Raw genomic sequence first — 24,903 nt, forward strand, 5'->3', positions numbered from 1 at the left:
GGCCATTTTGGCTAGTGAGACCAATAATTTGGTCTCCCAGAAGACACTTCCTTTACGAAACCCGACAAAGGTATGGGAAGTAAGCAGCAGTGGGGAGTGAACCTGGGACTCAGTGAAGTGTACACCATTTGGGGAGTGAGCCTGGGACTGGGTTTCGTGAAAAAAAGAAACACCCTCAGGTAGGCTAGTCTGTTAGGAGTGTTTGTATTAACAGTATGATACCCGATAGTGATATCGACTAGCGCCCATCACTACAGAAAGGTCTTCTACTTTCGAAATCGAAATTTCTTGACGAAAAACCGAAAGTCCCTACCTACTCGAACAGTTCTCTTACCTAGCTATTACTCTTTGATGAACGTCATCGTGCATGGGAAGGATTTGAACAAAGCAATCACCATTCAAATTAAAACGGAAATCATTTTTGATCTCATTGGTAAAGTACGGACGCCTCAGAAGCTCTACTTGAATTTTTTTATTTTTTATACACCTCCGTTGGGGAGGTGTACAAAACGCACCGTTTTTATGCACCTCCGTTGGCGATGATGGTAAATTAATGAAAATGTTGCTACATACGTCCATGAGGATTAAATAGTTTTAGATTTTAGTTTAGCACGCTGCTTATTGATTACCGATGTACGTTTATACAATGATAATAAATGAAAGAATAATAACAATAATTTAAAAAATCAAAGTAAAAGAAACATGGAAAAAAAAATACTGATCTCAAAGAAATAAATAAATTTAGAAAATTAAAATCGAATTAAAAAAAAAAAAACATAATAAAAAGATTTTGAAAAAAAAAAAGGAGAAGGAAGAAAAAAAACCCCACAAAAATGTTGTCTTTCACAATAAAGTAATTTAAAAAAAAAAAAAAGTCTAAAATGGGAATCGAACCCGGTAGTTTCAAGGTTTGAGTCCAACAGCTTGTCCACTGCGCTACGGAGCCACCTGACTGTTCGTCACATTTAATAAGCTCTTTCTAAAACCTTACCTTCAATGCAACTTCTATTTTCTGGTTTTATATTTCGATTTTTTAAATTATTATTATTTTTATATAAATTTATTAATAAAAACATCCTACAGATGTCACAATATAACTTTCGCCATGTCCAAATACAGAAACACAATATCGCTGATGAAATTGGTGGGATGCGCATGCGTGACGGAGGTGTATAAAAACGGTCCGTTAAGATACACCGTCAACGGAGGTGCATAGAAACACTACGTTTTATTTTTTATACACCTCCGTTGGGGAGGTGTACAAAACGCACCGTTTTTATGCACCTCCGTTGGCGGTGATGATAAATTAATGAAAATGTTGCTGCATACGTCCATGAGGATTAAATAGTTTTAGATTGTAGTTTAGCACGCCGCTGTGATTATCCCCAGACACCTGGGGATAACCAAAATCAAAATTCGTTATCCCCAGACATATATTTGAAACTCTGCTCCTTTACATTTTAAACAATTATCCACATTCCAGAATATGGATTGTTTCCAAATGCATATATAGAAATAAGGAAAGTTAATAAAATATCTATAAAAACATAAAATTTACTCGAGAAAATTTTCCTCTATGAAAGGGAATTTAATTTTTTTTTAAATTTTAAACTGTTATCTGTCTGCTCAACCCTACAGAATCATGGATAAGTTCCGGTCTAGCTTAGGAGGCAGGATGCCTGAGTGGTTAGCGCGTTGTACTCTGGACTTAGTGGTTCTGTGTTCGATTCAGACCGAAGCCAATCTGCACTTTCCTAGGACATGAAAATTTACTCCAATCACTCACTCCATTCAGGGGTAGAAGGGTACCTGTCAAGCTGGGATATTAATCTGCGATAGACTATTGTCCTGTGCAAAGGTTTTCAATCAAATACGTTTATTGTCCGCTTCACGCTATTGAAATCAGGATGACTCCTGCACCATTGGCTACAAGGCCTTAAAGAACTTAATTTGTCTTACAATGAGCCCAAGTGGCTCAGAAGGACTTACTTAAGGACAAAATATTTTCATTGAGAATTCCCGAAATAAATAATGATGAAGATAATTGATCCCACAAGTTACCGAATAGATGTGCGACCGGTTTTAGACATGTTACTGCTGTGTCACAAAGTTTGGCTGTAGTAGTAGAGGTAGTTTATTGATTGTAACTTCTATTATTTGCAGGAGCACTGAGATATGAGTCGAGCAATGGCGAGAGTGTGTATGTGTGTGTGTGAGAGAGAGAGAGAGAGAGACAGAGAGAGAGATTCCTGGAACTTTATAAAATATATTTAACTAACTCTAAATAATACAATAAACAGGGATGGAACTATTCTCATTAAAGTAATCTGACAGATAAGCTGATAGATTTCAAGATGTGAATGAATGATCAAGTCGGAGGGGTGGGGATGGGGAAATTTTCATGGATTGGATTGGGGTACCAAAATCAAAACAAAACACAATAAATTCTTGTCAAGTTTCTGACTTGAAGAAAAAGTTGAAACATTCAAAATCTCAATTCTAAGGCACACAAAATGTTTCAATCATCCTTCCTCTTCTCAAACCAACACACTCTCATTCAACTTCAAGCCATTCGACAACACACCATTTTGAACAGAAAATACAATGTTGTGTTTAGTGAGGGAACAATGACTAAACTTTCAGAGACAGGAGAGCGCTTCTATAACTGTGAATAGTGATTCCGCCGTGGAATCAGTACTACTTCGAATAAGCACTTCGATAATACAATAAGGCTGTCTTTATTCACAAAGCTATCTTTATTGACAGACATGCCTATAAGGCTATAAAGTTATTCATAGCGACTATTACTTTTATATCCTAAAAACTACGAACTTTTATATTTTCAAGTAGGCAGGTCTGGCTATAGGGTTTTACTGTTGATTCTCTCATCATCCGAGATCACATGAGTTGAATCTGAAATCAGCTCCTTGCTTACTATCTTTGTTATTTAGAGTGCAGACCAAATTTCAGCCCAGAAATCTGAAAAACTGAATCGTGGACCATACATTTTACTCAATTTACGAAGCCATATAGCTTAAATTTTTTCAACAGTGTTGTTATGGTTATGGTTTCCCTGTCCAAGTAAGATCATAAAGTAAGTTAAGTTGTTTTTGTCAGTTGTTTTGTCATGGATTACCTGGGAAATTCCACGAAAATGTCAACCGAAGGGGTGTTTTACATATTCTTAAGAACATATTAAAATTTGGTACCAATTTGTTGGAAAATCATTCAGGATTATGAATATAAGGATATTTCGTGCATATTTGTGGTACAGGATGCTTATTGTAGCTTTATGTAAGGGCATTCCCTATTTGAAGAACGAAAAGAATATTTTCTCAATATTATAAATCTTGCAACTTCTACAAAATTATAGCCACCTTTGCTTTTGTTTATTGATATTAAAACAATTATAAGTATCAGAAACCTATATAAACATTCAAATTTACGATTTTAATGAAATGTTGTCCTCATCGGTCGTTTTAATGACCTTGGGAAATTGTATGTCAGTCCGTTACCATTAAAACAGTATTTTTTCATCTACGAAAGATGTGATTGTTGTACAGACTCACTATTTCAGATTTTCTGTTCTTACATGAATGGCTTTAGCACTGTAAGATAATTTTTCAAGAAATTTATCATTTAAGGTACTTTTGTTGGGTAACGGACTGACATTTTTAGGGTAACGGACTGACAGTAACAGACTGACTAATTCTATTTTAATTCAAAGACAATATATAAAAGTTGTTTTTTAAGTCCCAAGAGTAATGTCCACTCCAATGTGTTTCAACTGATCAGGCAGCCATTTTATAAACATTTGGATCATAAAATTTCAAACACTGGTCTTCAACATCAAGCCTGCTATTTTTCAATAGGTAAGTTAAATCTTTTAAAGCTTGTGAATCTTTTGATCACTTGAAGATTTTTGCTATGTTTGAATTGAGGAAAAAACACTGTTTATTGTTCTATAATATCCTTATGACAATGGAGCCAGTAGTAGTCTTTTGTTAAAGGGGCAAGAAGCCATGGGAGAAAAAAAAAGAAATCAAACAATTAAATTAATGTGGAAAACTATTGAGTCACTGAGGCTTTAAATGTAGTGGGTCAGCAAGCTGTTTAGCTGTGTATAATGTCAATATTTTAGTTGTTACAAGTTAGAAATGAGTTTTATTTTCTTAGTTTTGCTGTATAATTTTTAAGACAACACGATTTGATTATTTGACTTTCATAGCTTATGATGTAATTTCGCTCAATTTTCTTTATTCACAGGTTCAAGATGCCTACTCTATCCATGGTTCAAAAGCAGAGGAATTATCAAGAAAGACTGAAAACTGATGGGCATTACATTGTTTAGGAAAAAGATAGGCAACAAAAGCAGGAGTCTCAAAGAAAACTTGGAAATGATTGTAAAGGACGCTTAAAAGAAATAACGGGATTTTTCAAGCAAAATGGAAAAAAAAAAAGAGAAAAGCCGATCAATCTACAACTCCAAAAGAAAGTAAACCAAGCACACCTAAATCCACATCTGCCTCACATTTCAGCACAGGAAAGTAAAATACTGAATTCAACTTTGAGTCTACCATCCTCCCAAAAAAAAAAATTTTAAAATTAAACTATGCCTGTGTTGCTAAGGGCATCCATCAACCAATGGGTTTTGAAATATTTTAATCATGGAAATGGGCTTTCAAGATGAAATAAAATAATTTGATCGAAAATTTCTATTTGGACAAGAAGTACTCTTGGCGAGCACCAAGGGAAAAATATTTCATAATTGTGAGAGATGAAAAAAGAGAAAGGACGAAAATTCAAAAAAGTTTCGTGTAAAAAAAAAATGAAAAAGAGGGTGTCGATTGTTAGTGAATTTCATCCAGGAACCAAAATTGGCTTAAGTTTATTTTGCTCCCTCAGAATCTCAGAATGTACTTCTAAGAGAAATCCCACAATCTGAATAAGTAAATTGTAACAATCAAGGATAAAATGGTCCAAATGATTATTTTTGAAGATCTTTCTCAGATCTTATATAACTGGCTTTCTGGTCAAGTGCAGATGAGGAAGAGATTGACTGCCAATACTATCGACCAGTTTGCAGTGACGGTCATGGCCTATTGACAATTCCTAAGCTTGAGGAATCAAGATGAAATACAGAATAAAAATTAAGCTTCAAAAGAATGTTAAACATTCCCCAGTTTTAAAGTCCTTTCTTATCTACATTTTTTTTTTTTTTTTTTTTTTGATAATTTAATTTCATAGTTCAAATAAAACTCCCGTTTGGCTGTGACAGAATAGATTTCAACTCCACGAATCATTATTTCATTATTAAATTTTTTCAAAAGCAAAGTTGGGATTGAGGTAATCAGATGTCACCCATCGAGTTACTCATCATGCCCAATGTAGCTTGACATCCATATAAGGAAGAGTATTGGTTTGATCAATCACACTGGGTATTCAGTGTTGCTCATAATTACATAATGTGTTCTTTTGCTCTGGATTTTATGTAGTAACCGTTATTCTGAGTAATAAAATTCAGAGGTGTCAGTCCGTTACCATCCATTTGTCAGTCCATTACCGACACTTTTTCAAAGACTGCAGATTCAAATTTTGGATAATCTTTTAAATATTGCTAGTGTGTTGTAGAACAACATCTCGTGGTTACTATAAAAGAACTTATTTGTTACTGGAAGGTTTAACTTCAGAAAGTTTGATCCATCTACATATAAAATTGAAAAAGATGGATTTTCTGATGTCAGTCCGTTACCAACATTATAATGTCAAAAAAATTCAAGTTGATTAAGATTCATCTTTATCCTTTTGATATATGATAAGGGCGGACATGATACATGTCCATGGGAAATATTAGCTCCATACAATAAATACATTGCATTTCAGAGCACGAAATGTATGCATTTTTGGTCTGATTTGTCAGTCCGTTACCCGTGGAATTTCCCACCTATCAAGATAATAATAAATAAAAGAAAAAAACTTTTCCATTACAACAATGAGCAGTGCACGTCGTCTTCAAGCAATTGCACATCATATCTATAATCAGTAGAGTATATATTACTTGTTGTGAAAATAATGACCAAAAATTTTCACACTTGTTAAAAAAATGGGCATTTACAGGCCTGTAGAGAGGGTTGCACTTTATTATTATTATTATTATTATTATTATTATTATTATTATTATTATTATTATTATTATTATTATACGATTTCCTCGAACTTCTCGGGACAAGCAAAAACGTTCGAGGAAACCGTACATTGCCATGATGTTTGATGAGGAGTTGGGGTGGCTCAGCGGTAAGGTCTTTGATTCGTATCCGAAAAATACCAAGTTTCAATTTCCACCGTGTTATGTGCCCGTCAACAATCCATCTCTCCTCCCTAACTCATTTTGCAGCACCCGAGTTATTCCAGTCTTCCTTTTGAATAAACCCAAAGAAAAAGGGAACTGTATTATTTACTTTGTTGATATGTTACAAAGGATGTATGTGTATATTTATTATTATTATTATTATTATTATTATTATTATTATTATTATTATTATTATTATTATTACTTATATTGTTGGGCAATTGAACAAAAGTAATTTTAATGATAATTATAATGATGATAAAAACAAACAATGTTGATCTGTTCATCGCTCAAGTTTGCTTGAATTACGTCATCACAGCTACATCAACATCAGTATCAGCATTTGTTAGCAGTCACCACTTCTTTTCTATGTGGGTCAAACCCATGCTGTTTGTTTTTTATTTGGTCACATTCACTCCCTTTAATTTTTCTCTCCATTTTATTGGTTCATTTAGGTACCTCTAGCTTATTGACAATACCTTTGGCCTGTTCCATTGAGGAAACGAAGCAAGACATAAAGCTAGCTTAGATGAATGCATTCACTCACCAGTTGACTGCTGTGGTGCTTGCTCACATGCCAAAAGTGGTATTTTTGTCAGTGCTTTTCTCCCCAACTTGATAGAAGTAGGAGTGGACATCTTGGTTGGACCAAAATATAAAACGGAAGCAACGGTGAGTTGCAAAAGGGTCATTTTTTTATTATTGAGAACATCTAGTGGATATTGCAGTATATAAAAGATCAAGTTGTGTTTTTAATACGTAGTAGCAGCTGTGGTGGTATCGGTAGTTGTAGTAGTGTAGTCCTTCAGAGCCATTAGGCCCATGAAGTAGAAGTTTGTCCTTGTTTCTATAAAGGGTGAAATGGACAGCAGCAGTTGCTTGCTATGCTTTATATGGGATGCTAGTCTATCGCAAAGTACTTTCTATCAGTTTTAACAAACCCAGCCACGAAATTACTGCTGGGGGAAAAGGGAGAGGGTCAGAAAAAGATCTTGACTGCAACCACTATCAATATCAGTTCCTTGTAGCGATTGTAACAAAGCCCAGTTGTTAATCCAAACAAAAAAGACTTTTTTTTTTTTTTCAAAATTGTATTGTGCGTTTCCATTTTGTCTGTATGGTCTGTAATCATTTTTATTCTGGATTTTCAAATGCTGGACTTTTCTTATAATGCCAATTTAATCTGATACCAATAATTTTTTTAATCCACATGATAACACCTCCCCCCAGTCAGCCCCAGTGCCACCCCAAAGTTGTCCCTCATTTTAACTTTGTGAACTTTTGGCAGCCCTGGGTGTGTATGAAACATTACCAGACAAAGCAGAGAGAAACATACAAGAAAAAAAAATCCCTATAAATCAGCCTTCTTCCAACGAGGGGCAGGCTGATGTTTGGGGATTTTTAAAAAAGTATGTTTTATGTTCTTTACACTTGAACATTAATAGTCTGACGTTTAGAATTTAGTGAGTACTACTTATAAAAATGACTGGCTAAAAACAATAAGGAGCCGAGTGACATCAATTTCGTTCCTTCTATAATTTCATCTTTTCAATTATCGATCGCCACTTATACACTCCACAAGACGTGCCCCTTCCCCCTCGTATTTTCTGCCAATGCTGCCTGCACATACCCAGTAGTGTTGATTGCTGATTCCTCGCTGACAATATCTCGCCACTTCTTGTTGAGTTGCGAGTCATTGAACACATGCATCCTTGGTAATCAACTAACACATACAGCGTGTTGAATGGGGCCATTTCTCTCTATTTTGCTCCTAACACACACAAATTTTCCAGTTGACAAACTCTGTTACAACGCATAAAATTGTATCGGGTTGAAAGTGAACCGGAATAATGAATGCAAAATATATATTTTTCTTCAATTGAAAAGGTGATTGACTACTCTCAGCGGAAGTTTTATTTCCTTATGACCATGATTGTTTAAATTTTTTTTTTTTTCCTTCGCACACGACCTCACTCCTTCTTCTTCTTCTTCTTTTTCTATTATTATTATTATTATTATTATTATTATTATTATTATTATTATTATTATTATTATTATTATTATTATTAAAAATTTAACACAAACCAGAGTGAAGATATTGCACCTTCCCGTGTCAAGCACTACATATCCATAAAAAAAAGTAGGAATTGTTTTCTTCCTTTCATTTTACAACTAACTCAGACCTGGGACCAGCAATGTGTGTCATCATCATCATTGCCTTTTTCATCCTAGATCAGGCTATAGGCCACAGACAAACAGTTTCTCTATCTTGAGCTCACTTTTTTATCTCGTTCCATGTCTTATCACTTCTCTGTATATCAGCTTCTTTAATTCTTCTCCATGTTCTCTGTGGCCTTCCCCTTGATATTCTGCCCTGAGGGTTCCAGTCCAATACATTCTTTGTTATAGTGGAGTCATTATTTCTAACAGTGTGTCCAATCTACCTCCATCGTCTTCTTCCTATTTCCTCTCCCAGTGGTTTCTGCTGTGTTCTTTTCCATACTTCTTCATTCTTGATTCTATCCATCCATTTTATTCTGAGTAGCTTATGCATGCACCTGTTTATGAAAATCTGTATCCTCCTTATACATGCCTGCAATGCATTCCAAGTTTCACATCCATACAGTAGGACAGACTTTATGTTTGAGTTGAAAAGTCTTAGCTTTAGTCGTAATCCAGAAAGTTGACAATTCAATAAGAAGTGAGTTTCGTTTTATAGCTGTTCCACTATGATTCGCAGAAAGGCAATCTGGTCAGTAGTTGAACGGTTTTTCCAAAAACCTGCCTGTTCCTCCCGCAGTTTAGCATCTGTTGCATTCTTAATTCTCTGGAGAATAATACGATTGAAATCTTTCCTGGGTTAGAGAGAAGAGTGACTCCTAGATAATTATTACAATTACTGAGGTCCCCTTACTTTGGAAGCTTGACAAGATGTCCTTCCTCCCAATACTTTGGGAATATCCCGTCATTCCAGATCCTCTCAAATAATGTGTGCAGGGCCTCAACATTTCTTTCAGCATCAACTTTTAGAGCCTCTGGCAGAATCTGGTCTGGTCCAGTAGCTTTCCCTCTTTTCATCCTGTTAATGGCACCCACAATCTCTGCTATCGATGGTGGATCACAGCTAATTGGTAGCTCATTCCTTGCAGGCAAAATTTCCGGCGGTTTGTGTGGTGGTGGTCTGTTCAGAAGGCAGAAAAATGTTCCCTCCATTGCTTAGTAAAGATTGAGCCTCTCTGTGGCTCGATGCTGCACCTCTGCATCCTGTCTTGAAGCCCTTGTTCGACTTGCATTCACTTGTTCCTTTCTTGTTCTCCTTTTTCAATCGAGTCCAAGGCGATTGGCCTTATCCACTCATTATGTTCCAATTTCTTTACACCCAATACCTCATGACAAGTTGTTATGTAGACTTCCTTGCCCAATGTGATTCTACATCTATATCCTCCTCGAGATCAGCTAGGGGTTGGAATCTATTACTCGCAATGTGTGTACTCTCTCAAACAATTGGGATTTTTTTTTTTTTTTGTACCATAAAATAGGGGGGGGAAAATAAAATGACATGATTTGACTAGTTAATTGACGTGTCATTACTGTGTTGTGTTTGACAATCCATATTTTTGTCCTGTTGGTCTATTTTTGCGTGTTCAAAAAGTTCCAACAATTTTTTTCACCGGCCATTTAAAGGCCTGCACCGAGTCTAGATTATATTATACACTGCTGGTTTGGGTCATGACGGTATTGTGCTTTAGAGTATCCTGATTTAGCTCTTTGAAATGTTGGCCGCTCTGTATTAATTCTGACTTGTAAATATTTGACTGACCTTAAGGAAATTCAATTCTATTTCAGATGGACCAGTCAATGAAAAGGAGATACAGCTGCCCCATGTCAACGTGTGATTTCTCAAAGAATTCTAAGAAAAAGTTCTTGAGACACTTCTGTAATGTTCATCCAAATAAATCTTTGTTCATTTGTGAGTGTTGTCTAAATCAACAAACGTGTGTTGCTGTTTATAAAAGTTTTAAGAAGATTAAAAAACATGTTAACTTTGTTCATCATGGAAGTGCTTCAAAAGCACTTCACTTTTCTGTATACATGAATACATTAATATCTAAAATACAATCCAAATTGGCCAATTGTGAGTTCAAGTTTGACATTCACTGCACTCACCATTCTTGCCACTTCAAAACAAATGTAACTGATTTATTCAAACGCCACATTGAGTCTCATTTAGAGATTGTTGACAACCCAGATGTAAATGGAACAGAAACTCGTGCCTGTTCATCAACAAGCAGTGATAATGAAATGTTAAAAAGTAGTTATAATGAAGGGGGAAAAAGACATAGAGATCATAGAAAGCGCAAAAGTGTGTCAAATATTTTGTATTCCCAGGGAGATGTATATTCTTTCTTATCGAAGGATGAGCATAAGGGCTTGAAATTCACACATCCTTCTTGCCACGTCAATGACAAAACTCATGTATTCACCACATACAATGATGAAATTGTATCTCAGGGAGATGTACAGGAGAAGGGTTTGGAGTTCAGTTTACTGCAGAATGATATTGAAATGGAAAGAAATGCATATCCAATTGTCACCACAGTAGATACTTCATCAGAACAGCAACGTACTAAGGGCGAGCCCCGTGAATGCAGCATTTGTCAAAAACTTCGTGTCAACTTGAGGCAACATATGCTTTTACACTCAGATATCAAACAATACGAGTGTCTTTATTGTGATTACAAAGCAAAGAGGAATACAGACCTTAATATTCACCTTTTATCGCATTCAGATGTACGTGGTTTTGTATGTGCACATTGTCAAAAAACATTTAAAGGAGTATCAGACCTTAAAAAGCATAAGAAAGTTCACTCAGAGAAAACATTACCTTGTGGGTTTTGTGGTAAAAATTTTCGCCTTAAACAGCATTTGAACAATCACATTAATTTTATACACTACAAGCAAGTCAGGAGCAAAAGCACAGTAAACACCACAGCAACACAACCACCACTACAATCATCACTACCATCATCATCATCATCATCATCATCACACCAGGAGTAAAAGTTTTCGTCCATCAAAAATTGCGTTTCCAAATTGAGTTTCCAAATTGTAGCAGATACACTAAATATCAACATTTTAAAATCTAGATTGAAAATATATTTAATGAGCAATATTTTGCATAGAGCCTTTTATTGTTGTATTGTAATTATCTGTTTTATTTGCATAAATATGTCACTTGATAGTGTGTGTGTTATTAGATTTCTGTTATTGTTATAAATGTTTTGTCATAGTATTATTGCCGATATGAAGCGCACAGAGCACGACATCATCATGGTTATGCTCTGTAGAAATGCTGTATCATCATTATTATTAAATTGTGTAACAAATAAAGTTGTTTTTTCTTCTTTTTTTTTTTTTTTTTTTTGTTAGATATTAAATACTTTTTGATTCAAAGGTAGGTATGATGAAATACCTTTTTTTCAAATTAGGCTTCTATATAAATTTTATAGGATAGATCTGTTGATACATAACAGTATTTATCATTAATGCTGATAATAATACTAATTGTTGCATAACTTCATGACATTTTTTTTCTTCCTTTATTTTTTTTTTTTTTTGGTATACAGATGTCGATTGCGACAATTTTTTGTGGCTTTCGATGTTTTGAGTTGAGATTATGTTGTAGTATTTTTCTTTTCGTCTCCTTCTTCATCTTCTGTCTTTAAAATTTGTATATATCGTTTGCTTCTTTATTCTAACAATTTATAATTGCTCTTTCGTTTGAAACTTATATGAATAAATATGTGTAAATTTCATCAGCATCACAACAAATCTTTGGGTGGGCAGGAGGTTACATTGTGTCTTCTCTCCCCTTATATCTGTTTTCCGAGTTGCTGTCTGTCTTTCTTTTGGAATGGGATTACTTAGTTTTGTCCCAGCGCTGTCTGGAGTCCTTGACTGGGAGGGAAACAGTCAAATGTATAGTATAGTTTTAGGAGATGATATTTTTTTCCTTGTAAAACATCTGTTATATGTATTGTTAGTTATGAATTCTGTAAACATTCGAGTGTGTTCCTCTTAGTGGGGTCCTGTGCTGGTATCTGGACAAGACTTTAAGGTGATCTCACACTAAGTACATTGATGGTATGCTCTTGGAATCTACAGCTGTTCCCTATTTGAACCAATTCCCCTTTGTCTTACTTTTTCTTGGGTGCTTTGATTGTAAATCTAGAATATTTTGACTATTCCATTTTCTTCTTTTTACTGGCGCTGATATGACCTAAATATGTTGCAAGCGCCGTAAAACCCTTAAAAACAAACGCAAGAATTTGTTGTTTCTGGCATAATTTCACCTTTCTTTTTTTCATATTTAGTGTGGCATAATTTGGGTGAATAAATGGTATTTTCCTGGCGGGACAGATTTTTTTTCAAGATGGAAAACACATACGACTGACTTACCACTAGGGTATGTCGCCCCAAATCCATACGCTTTTTCTTTACCTCTATTTCTTACAGCTCTTATTGTTGATTGGTTCAACTGAACTTTCATCTGTTTGATCAACTGAATTATTTGACGTCTTTCGGGTGGTTTAATGTAAATACATACATGTGAGATATTATCGGTTGACCTAGCTAAAAAAACGAAAATAAATTATCAAAACCCCAGGCCCAAATACGTACGCTCATGCCCAAATCCCTTACATTTACATGGTTTGCCCTAGATGCGTACAGCATTAAATTCATCGTCATACAGTATACAGCCTAATATATTTTCAATTAGAATATATATATATATATATATATATAATATGTCGTGGTAGAATTTCAGCTTAAGTATATGCTAAAAGACAAATGGTGTGGGACGTTTCGGGTTTTCCCCCCTTATCAAACGACAAGTATATTAATTTATAAAACAAAGGACGTTATAGTAATGGTTATTGACTACCTATTGAAAGATGTCGCTTTACCTTTAAATTTGTTCGTATTTTTGAACTCGCCCTCCACACCATTTAGGTTGAAGTTTTGAGGTCCGTTGTGGACGGTGAAAAAATTTATTTGAGCCACGCTTCCAGTACGCTCTTTGCTTCGTACCCAAAAGGTAACGAGTTCGATCACCCGCCGCTTCATTGTGTGGCCTTGAGCAAGTCACCTAGCCCTAGCTCACTTTGCGGCGCTGCACTGCGGCTGACGCCTGGGTGATTCCAGTCTTCCCTTGGAATAGACCCGAAAGACAAATTTCCCCTTGGGGATGAATAAAAGGAATTTTATTTATTTATTTTTTTACATATCTCTCCATACCCAGGTGTAAAATTTCGACCTGTTGTCTATTTAAAAGAAATTGTAATCACAGAATAGGCTGCATTTTTCACCATGCATGTTCTGTGTTGCTTATGGTTTTGAACCTCTGTTTGTTGTTTTATTATTATTATTATTATTATTATTATTATTATTATTATTATTATTATTATTATTATTATTATTATTACGCTTAGTGAATACTGCGCAGTATAAATGCTCACATTTTTGAAATTATTTCGATTCTTTGGATACTTGGATTAATAGTTTGAATTGGGGCGACGCATTTATGGATTTGGGGGCGTGGGGTAAAGTGGCATTCCCCAAATCAACATCTATGCTTATCATTTAAATCAAAATTCTACTGACACGAGTGATAGATGAAAATATTTATACAGAATCGATGTATTGTGTAGTGGTGTATTCTGAAAATTTTTTTGAAAAATAATGGTAGACTTCTTGGTTTCAACTTGAAAAAGGTACCAAATTCTTAGGATCATTTATTGCAATATTCCGAGATCCGGTACACCCCAACATTATAATGTATTGAGACGTGTTACAACAGTGATGATAATCTTCCGCGGATCCGCAGAATTCCGGGATTTTGTGATTTTCTTTGAAATGTTCCGCTGTTTTTGCAGTGTCAAACATTTTTCCATGAAAAGCCCTCACGCTCCACGGTAGATGGATGAAAAAAATCACCATCACGTCTCGTGTCAAATTTTAACACCTGTGCTGAGTTGCATAAATTTTGGTGACACTCGCATCTTTATGACGTCAACCTAGACAAGGTGGCACCAAATGTCAAAAGTGACACAAGACCAGTGGTGTCCTTGGATTAATAGATGTTTATTGGGGATTGGAAAAAAATAGAAGATCAATACAAAACTCTCTCTCTCTCTCTCTCTCTCTCTCTCTCTCTCTCTCTCTCTCTCTCTCTCTCTCTCTCTCTCTCTCTCTCTCTCTCTCTTTTTTTTTTTCTCTGTCTCTCCCCCTTACCCATATTTCTCTATCATCTATCAGCCACTCTTAATTTTATGTTTTTACAAGTTATTTTGTCATAGAAAGATAAAACATTATAATGACCAAGGATGATGATCAACTCGGAAAGCAATTATTCAAATTAATTTTAAATTTACTATATTTAGTTGTTTAAATAGAATGTCTTGCAAGTTGTTAGATATTCATGAGTCTAATATAAACTGCATGACCACTCGTTCTAGGTTGCAGTAACATAGCCTGTGGGCCAAAAATTTGTCGTCTCTTGATGGAGATAGCAGTTTGATTAATATTGTGAGCCTTTAAAATTATTTTCAGGAAAGGACAATTCATTAGATATTAACGCAAGAAATATATAATGTTACGTAACTGTCATATTGTATATATGTAATTTTTGCATTTCGGCGTGAGTTTGCGTGAGTTTCCTCCTTTTTGACAAATTGCCAAACGCAAAAGTGCTGAGGTGAAATGAGAAAGTAAATAACAAAACATTAATACAAATTATTGGAACTTCAAAAAGAGAACAAAATACCAAAACACGGAACATTACAGGTTCAAAACCTTTCTTTACTCAATACCAGAAACACAATATAGATATATATATATATATATATATATATAGGAACTTCAATAGATATGTATACATCTTGTAATATAAAATCCAGATAGATGCCAGAAAAGTATTTAGCACTTCTTATCAGCAAAAACAACAAAAAAAAAAAAAACAATTATGTATAAATCATAAAAACATGAAAACCATGAAATAATAGTGCTCAACTTTTTGGTAAAAGGAGCTATTTATAAAATATTTCAAGTATAATTATGATCAACTTCTACAATATTGTTTCGAGCATTCGCTCTCACTCTAAGTAGGAAGTGAGAAAAACATGCATTTGGCAAATTAATTCATTTTAACAACAAACTCTTATTGTGGCCATCCGTCTCAAAACGGTATTATCCTGTCGAGGAGAGCCAGATATTGGAACTTGAATGTATAGCTAGCCACAAATGGAAAACTTGGAGATAATTCCTGTCCGTCATGGTGGAGAATAAAGATAATTTCTTACATTGCAACCAATTCAAAGTTCCAAGGTCTTATCATTTGAGCTCTAATTCACGTTCAGAGATCCAGTTTATTCCGACATAATACCGTGTTGAGACGATGGGTCACACTTTCTTCCGTTTTTTTTTTTTTACGACATAAAAGCCTACCAGAGTGACACGACAGGGCACATTTAGTCTATTTTCGGTACCAAATGTTTGTGATTAGATATGTAATCTGCCAGTTCAATCAAAAGGCCGTTTCCTCCTCTTTCTCCAACGGCGTTACAAGTAAGGGATATGTATGGATATCTAAGCTGATCGGTAGAGAGGAGAAGGGTTAATGTGCTGATATTCCCATCAATAGAAATGCTGCGACTGTTACTCGATTTGTTATCCACCCTTTCACGCTCTCCGTTGTCTTTTTGTACCGAAATTGACATATTCAAGGGTTGGGCACCAAACGCCGTGCATGTTATTTTGACCGTGCCGTTGGTAAACTCTTTGATATCGTGACCAATGACCTCTGTGAAAAGGGAAGTGAACAATTTTACATCCTGTCGTCGTCGTTTTCCGTTGCTCGTGATGGCCGTGCATCGATATGTGCCTTCGATATTCTTGGAAGCGGGTCCAAGGTCGATCATGGCGAAAGCTGAAGTCCCATCTTCAACCACTCGTGATACAGAGTTAACTGTCAGGGAGCGTCTAGAATTTGTATGAGAGATGAAAATGTCCTTTATATCGGCTCCAGAAGCGTAGCAATGGACCGTGCAGTTTTTACCAGTCTTAGCATAATGCATTATTCCATCTTTGTCACATTTAATTACATTTTCATGGATAGGTCTTATTTCCACTTGATTTTTAGGAAGTATTGTGGGTCTGCTGGGGAGTTTGAGAAAAGAAATTCGATTAGATGAAAATGTTTCTACGAGTTTCCTGTCATTGAAATTGAATCTATTTTCAAAATAGCTTATCGAGAGTCTGCCGCTTCTCTTTCCATTGGAAACTTTCAATGTTATTTTAATTTTTACTCTCAATTTATCTTTCTCGCTGTCAATGGGACTATCAGAGTTGCTTTCGTTTCCAAAACTTTGTGAGGATTCCATTTTGTATTGTTCCAATATTTCCATTGAAAGTAGGTCATCCGTCCGGGGGGTTTCGATTGTGTCGCCGTAGTAACGAAGATTCCTGTCTGATTTCATTATTTTTCTTCCATTGCTTCGATCCCAAATCCAAAGTGCTATGGACAGCGAACTGTCATATTTTCTTAATTCAGTATCTAAATAAAACACGATATTTTGTCCCTTTTTTATTAGGATCTCATGACCCAGATCTGGGGGTGTAATATTCAAGTAGGGCGGAGAAAGATTGTCTGTAAAAATCTTCTCTTTCTTTTTCTCCCACACCTGGTTTTCGTAGGCTACAGTTTCGTTTAAAAAGTAGTCAAACATGCACATCTCTATATACGTCGTTGCAGAATATCCTACTGTCCCTACAAGTTCGAAGCTTATAGATGCGACTTGATGGTTCGATGGAATTGATAAGTTAACGCACTGTGACGCATCGATCCGAAGACGAACCTTGGATATTATTGGTGATTGTGAGTGGGCTGCCGCTGATGCTTGTAATGATGATGATGACGTCGTAAGTTTATCTGGATAATCGATTACAACATTAATGGTTTCGAATGAATGAAATCGAGTTACTTTAACAGGAGCTGTATGGATGATGTCAAAGACTAACCAAAGATCGTTGCCGTCCCGTTCTGCTTGTACTTTGCGTGGAAATATTTGGGGCCAAGTGAATAATGGTGAGGTATCTGGAATTTTTGTGTGGTTTGGAATAGCAAAATATTTGAGACTATATTCGGAAGTGTTGCTCGTGGAAGTTGATGATGAGAAGTCTGTTTGATTTGGTTTGGCATTCGATGACCGTAAGGCACCGCCTGAATTCATTTCATTACAAAATACCATCAGAGAGTTGTAAATGATTTCGTCATGGTTCAGGACAGATCTTTTGTGGATGACGTGAGTATTGGATTCGCTCAATTCTTGCAAAGCTTTGTTTAATTCCAAAAGGTGGTATTGGATTTTCTGGTGAGAGAGAGAGAAACAAATCAAAACAAAATCCAAACACCAAAAAACAATACAAAATAGAATTAAATGAGCACTCAACATTTTAAAAGTGAGTTTATATTAGAATAATATTAGCAAAGATGTGTCTTTGAGGTCCTATAAAGTAATTCATAGATTATCGGGGTAGAATATCGGTATCATCAGAAGTTTTATAATATTAACTTTTAGGGCTGTTAAGATTGAAAAGTCATTACATTGTAATCTAGAACACGGGGCTCATCAAAAACTTTTCAAAAAGCACCCAAAAAATTTGTTTAAATAATAATGTAAGGGAATAAGTCATTGTTCTATTTATATATTTTGGGTATCTTCGGAATAAAAGCAATACCCTCATTCCCAAATAAATACACGAACAAATGCAATTCTTGTAATTGATGCATGGCGTTTAGTCAAAATCTTCACACCTATTGAATCACCGCATTGACGTATGTGGGGTGTTTGATGTTGAAGTTGATAACCTGTTAAAGTTGCCATAATTAAAGTATAGATGGCATGTGGGAAAATAGTAAAATAAAGTGATTTAATATTATAGAGTTGACACAGACGTCTCGTTGTTTTCATGTTTAGATAGAACAGGACGTTTTATTACAAAAGTGAAAGTATAAAATAAAAAGTGAAAGTAACATCAAAATTGATCTCTGACAAAAAGAGAGTTCCATTTGTAAGGTAACAAGTTAATAAGTAGTAATTATGAGTACAGGAGATAGTGAAACAATAATCATACAGTAAGACGAGGTTATATATACTTTAACACGAGGTATATAATGGGGCAAAGGAGTGTTTCCGGTTGACCGTCACTAGACCATCCCAGATGTCGAGCGAATAAGCTGGCGCCGTCCAGGCCCCGTTTTCATGTACGAGGACTAGATTTTATAATTTACTAGTCTAGTAAATGACTAGCTCGTATTAAGCCTAAGCAAAGTAAGTGTCTAAAAAATTGGATTTCATGAACTCTTTGTAGTCTCGGACTAGCTAGTCACTTGCCTAGAATTAATTAAAAATAATAATAATAATAATAATAATAATAATAATAATAGTAATAATAATAATAATAATAATAATAATAATAATAATAAAATAATAATAATAATAATAATAATAATAATAATAGTAATAATAATAATAATAATAATAATAATAATAATAATAATAATAATAATAAATTATAAATAAATAAATAAATAAAGAAGAAGAAGAAGGAGGAGGAGGAGGAGGAGGAGGATGATTATGATGATGATGATGATAATAATGTGGTGCCGATATCTCAGTTAGTAGAGCACTCGCTTCACAGTCAAATGGAACGATATCGATCCCGGGTGCAGTCAAGATTTTTTTCTGACTCCCCTCTCCACCCAACAGTGATTGGGTAGCTGGGTCTGTCATATCTGGTGGAAAGTACTCCGGTGTAATAAGCCAAAATCACTCTATGCAACAAACACTACCATAGTCATTTTGGCAACGCTGAAAGCACTATCAGTAGTGTTTATAGTATAGCACAGGTGCGCTGGTTAATAGACTTAACGTGTCAATTGTATGTCCCCCCCCTCTCTCTCTCTCTCTCTCTCTCTCTCTCTCTCTCTCTCTCTCTCTCTGTCTCTCTCTCTGTCTCTCTCTCTCTCTCTCTCTCTCTCTCTCTCTCTGTGTGTGTGTGTGTGTGTGTGTGTCCCCCTCCCCCTCTCTCTACTTTCGTTCTTTTTCTTTTCTCTTTTTCTCATCTATTCTTTCCACTTTCTTTCTTTGTTTGTATCTCTCCCTTTCTCCTCTCCTCTCTCTCTCTCTCTCTCTCTCTCTCTCTCTCTCTCTCTCTCTCTCTCCTCCCTCTCTTTCTTTCTACATTCGTTATTTGTTTCTCTCTCTCTCTCTCTCTCTCTCTCTCTCTCTCTCTCTCTCTCTCTCTCTCTCTCTCTCTCTCCTCCCTCTCTTTCTTTCTACATTCGTACTTTGTTTCTCTCTCTCTCTCTCTCTCTCTCTCTCTCTCTCTCTCTCTCTCTCTCTCTCTCTCTCTCTCTCTCTCTCTCTCTCTCTCTCTCCTCCCTCTCTTTCTTTCTACATTCGTTCTATGTTTCTCTCTCTCTCTCTCTCTCTCTCTCTCTCTCTCTCTCTCTCTTTCATTCTTTCTCAATCCCTTTCGTTTTTTCTTTCTTTCTTTCACTATCTATCTATCTATCTATCTATCTATCTATCTATCTATCTATCTATCTATCTATCCCAACCCCATCAGAGCATAAAAACACAATAGGTTTTGCCCAGGCGACAAGCCGTATCTAGGGCAAACACTCGTTATCTCACACGCACTTCGCGAGATAGCGTGCGCGGGCTGCTGACCATTGGCTCAAAGAAGGAGTGTCCCTTCTAGCAGCGTTAGCATTCATATTTCTAGGGTATCATCGAGACAACCGAATACCGAGATTGAACCAAAACAACAAATAGTTACACAAAAGAGAAAGTGTGTCCTGATTAATCACATTCTTCAGTCAATTGCAATGTCAACAGAATAACTTTTGTCTCCACTATACTTTTTAATAAATTTTCGGGTTGTTCTTTGTCGCAAACCCTTCGATTTCGCACTCTCCTTGAGAGTCTCATATCCGAGCAGATAAATTCAGTTTTCAAAAAGTTAATACTCACAAAAATGAGTATTTTCGACGATCTGCACTTAACTTGTCGTTTTTTTTAAAGCGAGTGTCAGTGGCAACAGAACATTTTTTGCCCCTTTGTCATTCATAACCGACGTATTCTCTTTCCGAAGCGAAGCGCACTCAATCTAAAAATAGCTGCTATCTTGATGACGTTATGCCGTCACATAGTAACTGGACTCGGACTAAATCATGAAGTCTTGCTTCAGCAAATGACTAAAATTTAATAGGAAGGTGCAGTGATTTTAGTCCCGGACTTGCTTAGTCAGCTCACATGAAATCCGATTTTTTGCAAGTCATAGACTAATGTCAGAAAGCGCTAGTCCGCGTTCATGAAAACGGGACCCAGATATGAGACTGAATGGAGCTCCAACCCGATGCTCGAGTGGCATCGGCCATCCCGGGCCCCACACAACTATCTATCGTGGTCACCAAGCAGTGGTTTGGTAGCTGGGTCTGTCTAATCTGGCGGGAAATACTTTGCTAAAGACTAGCTTCCTGTCAAAAGGGTAGCAAACAATTGCTGCTGTCCGTTTCACGTTATAGTAGTCGGGTTAAACTCCGGCTCCGGCTCGATTGACTTAATGTCTCTGAGGGGACGAAGGACACAACTCTTGCATTTAATAAAATAAAAATCAAGGAAGAGCTTTCGTGGTCCCAGGTTTGAGAATTTTTGCCAAGATTAGGGTAATTTAAATTGATCAATATTTGAAGGACGAAGTTTCTGGCCAAATGTTTAAATGCGTGTCTTTCTAGAGCACAGCAGTTAACTTGTTAACCGTTAAAACTCGTTACATGGAGTCGCATATTTAGTGTGCTGCAAATCTATAGTCATGAATATTCCTACACGGAAGTGCACTTTTTTGCAGGTCTGATAACCCAATTCATTATGGGCTCAATATTGTTATGAAAATCTAATAAATGACGCAAAGTGGTGTCCATTACAACAATGTTAAACTAGGCCCATAATTGCGTTTGGCTGTCAGACCTGCACATGTGTGCACATCGATGCGATGCATTAATGGATGATAGAGAAAGGTTATAAATACAATACCTTGTGAATAGCTGAACGTGCTCCAGCAGTCGAAGTACAGATATTAAGGAACAAAATACACACAAGGTAGATTTGCAGTTTCGAATTCTTATTCCCGGCCATTTTAAACCGCTCTGATAATGTAGGAAGGAATGGTCTCCAGTGTTACTAAATCAAATCACGTACCGAGTCGACTCGAGCTCCCCAGCAAAATGTCAAAAGATTTAAGTGTAGAAGATAGGCATGATTTTAATAAGTGGGTGTTATCTACGTGTCAATCTTTTGTGTTGACATTTCCAAATTCTAAGGGTTTTTTTGAGTGCTTGTGGCAAACATGGGCAGATAGCACAATGATAGATGAGGTAGCTGTCACATAGAACTTAAAGGGTAGGTTGAGAAATTTGATAAGCAATATTTTTATCCTACATTTTGTTCTTATTATGTTGGTAGAAAATCGTTTTTGTTTTTTTAACGTTACTTCTTATTCTCTTACCACCACCACCACCACCACCACTGCTACTACTACTACTACTACTACTACTACTACTACTACTACTACTACTACTACTACTACTACTACTACTACTACTACTACTACTACTACTACTACTACAACTACTACTACTAGTACTACTACTACTACTACTACTACTACTACTACTACTACTACTACTAATAATAATAATAATAATAATAATAATAATAATAATAATAATAATAAATAATAATAATAATAATAATAATAATAATAATAATAATAATAATAATAATAATAATAATAATAATAACAATAATACTTTATTGCATCCCAAAAAGAAAATTTTTGTTCAGACGTGTTATAATTTACACAATAAGATAAAAATACAATGGAAATATGATGTATATATAAAAAAGGAGCAGCTCCATAACCTGAGCCGCGCTTTATAATATGAATAATTTCAACACTGTAAAATAGTTAAAATTGTCACTATAAATTGAAAATTGAAAGATTGCAAAACAAATAAATTAATAAAATTAATATTTACATTTTTTGAAAGTAAAAATGCGAAATAATTATATAAATGATTATTGCTTGTTGTTATAAAGCCTAATACTGGACGGCAGTATAGATTTTCGGTGTCTCTCTGTTTTCGTTGAAATAGAGAAAGGGCGACCACTCCTTCCTGACATAATAATTGATGGTCTTAGTGGATGATTCTGGTCATTTAATATTTTAGTTATTTTACGAATACAAAATTTTTCGTATAAAAGATCTACATCGTCAACATCATTTATATGGCGTTTAATGGATTTTTAAATATTTGAATTTATTTTGGTCCTTTCCACTGCTAAGCAATTGCCTCCCCAAGTTGTTATACAAAATGACAAGACACTTTCGATTACTGCTCTATAAAATAATGTGCAGAGGGTTTTATCTATTCTAAACTGAGAAAGTTTTGATTAAAAAAATAAGTACGTCTGCGCATCTTATGCCTAATTATTACCAAGTGTTCATGCCACTTGAGCCTGTTACACCAAGGTATTTGTAGTGAGGAACTCGCTGGACGAATTGGTCCTTTAATTTTAACGTTTCTATCGGTTCCTTCACTCTCCTAAAGTCAATCACTAGCTCCTTTGTCTTGCTTATGTTAAGCTCTAGGTGGTGGGCATCACACGAAGACACAAATCTATCGTTGCCATTTGTTATGAGGCCTTGAAGAGCGGTGTCATCTGCAAACTTTATTAAAGGTACACTCAGGTTTTGACTTCTACAGTCATTCGTGTATATTGTGAATAATACAGGGGACAATACACAACATTGAGGAGCACCAATATTTGTAGTTATACAGGAAAATATGTTTTGTCCTAATTGAACATATTTTGCTCTCTCCGTAAGAAATTCGAGCACCCAAGCAATTATATAATTGTTTAAATTCAGACTAGTCAATTTTTTAACAACCAACTGAGGTTGCATTGTATTGAACGCTGAAGAAAAATCTGCAAAAGCTCTTAGCGTGATCTAGATGCCTGTAAATGTTGTTACTACTACTACTACTACTACTACTACTACTACTACTACTACTACTACTACTACTACTACTACTACTACTACTACTACTACTACTACTACTACTACTACAATAACAACAACAACAACAACAACTACTACTACTACTACTACTACTACTACTACTACTACTACTACTACTACTACTACCACTACTTCTATTACTACTACTACTACTACTACTACTACTACTACTACTACTACTACTACTACTACTATTACTACTACTACTGCTGCTGCTGCTGTTGTTATTATTACTACTACAACAACAATAACAACAACGATAACAACAACAACTACTACTACTACTACTACTACTACTACTACTACTACTACTACTACTACTACTACTACTACTGTAGTTTCTGGACAGAGGCAACAAAACATGTCCCGCCAAGCAAGTAAATTCTATCGTATGGGATAAATACAGTACATTCTTGTCGTGACGGGTTGATATGCTGACCCATCCCGGATTAACCTTTTGCACTATATACTTGCAAGAGCACACATACACACACACACACACACACACATACACACACACACACACACACACACAAAAGTGTGTGGAGCAATCACTTATATTATATTATATCAATCACGGTGAGAAATAATGGGTATGGAAAGTGCCAGGTGAAAACAGAATAAAAAATATATCACGTTATCAAGGAGTCAAGCCCGGGATCCAATAGATATCTCACCCACCGTCTGACTGACTGACTGATTACTGATTGAGAGGTCGGCGAATCAGCCACACAATAAATATGGCTTTAAAACTTCGTTTCCATCGTGTGGACTTCTTTCTCTCTTTATACACCCTTCTATATTTCTAACATCTGCGTTTGTCGCGGTCGCGAACATAAGAGAGGAATGTACGTACCTTCTTTTTGAGATGAACACCAGTGGGGGGGGGGGGGGTGAATCCAGGAAAATTGGGAGGTGGACACCAGAGGGGAGTGAACCCGGGACTATGGGTGGTGTACACCACTGAGGAATGAACACGGTACCATGGGATAAGGACACCAAAGAGGAGTGGACTCGGAACTATAGAAAGTGGAAACAACGTGTGAGTAAATGCAAGACTACTGTACAGTATATTATGAACTCTAGTGGGGAGTGATCTCGGGACTATAGGTGGACACAACTTGTGAGTAAATGCAAGACTACTGTACAGTATATAAACTCTAGTGGGGAGTGAACTCGGGACTATAGGTGGACACAACTTGTGAGTAAATGCAAGACTACTGTACAGTATATGAACTCTAGTGGGGAGTGATCTCGGGACTATAGGTGGACACAACTTGTGAGTAAATGCAAGACTACTGTACAGTATATGAACTCTAGTGGGGAGTGAACTCGGGACTATA

The 24,903-nt window shown here is 35.8% G+C and overlaps 2 protein-coding genes across 4 annotated transcripts; one reads left to right on the top strand and one right to left on the bottom strand.

The window, feature by feature from the left end:
- Positions 1–250: 250 nt before the first annotated feature.
- LOC144978414 (uncharacterized) lies at positions 251–12,165 on the top strand. Of its 2 annotated transcripts, none has more exons than XM_078924430.1 (3): positions 251–438; positions 6,805–7,021; positions 10,196–12,165. In XM_078924430.1, exon 3 carries the CDS (start codon positions 10,196–10,198, stop codon positions 11,408–11,410), a length of 1,215 nt encoding a protein of 404 aa, XP_078780556.1. In that variant the 5' UTR covers positions 251–438; positions 6,805–7,021; the 3' UTR covers positions 11,411–12,165. The 2 variants fall into 2 exon arrangements, with proteins under 2 accessions (XP_078780556.1, XP_078780558.1); XM_078924432.1 differs by having other exon boundaries at positions 271–433.
- Positions 12,166–15,190: 3,025 nt separating this feature from the next.
- On the bottom strand, positions 15,191–21,715 carry LOC144978415 (uncharacterized). Of its 2 annotated transcripts, none has more exons than XM_078924433.1 (2): positions 21,511–21,715; positions 15,191–17,778 (listed from the first exon to the last, which is right to left on the bottom strand). In XM_078924433.1, exons 1-2 carry the CDS (start codon positions 21,610–21,612, stop codon positions 15,880–15,882), a joined length of 2,001 nt encoding a protein of 666 aa, XP_078780559.1. In that variant the 5' UTR covers positions 21,613–21,715; the 3' UTR covers positions 15,191–15,879. The 2 variants fall into 2 exon arrangements, with proteins under 2 accessions (XP_078780559.1, XP_078780560.1); XM_078924434.1 differs by lacking the exon at positions 21,511–21,715 and adding an exon at positions 18,225–18,409 and having other exon boundaries at positions 15,736–17,778.
- Between the last annotated feature and the right edge of the window lie 3,188 nt (positions 21,716–24,903).

The sequence above is a fragment of the Berghia stephanieae genome, chromosome 8 (genome assembly GCF_034508935.2).
Source record: "Berghia stephanieae isolate SIO BIC M18660-M18661 chromosome 8, UCSD_Bste_1.3, whole genome shotgun sequence".
NCBI lineage: Eukaryota > Metazoa > Mollusca > Gastropoda > Nudibranchia > Aeolidiidae > Berghia > Berghia stephanieae.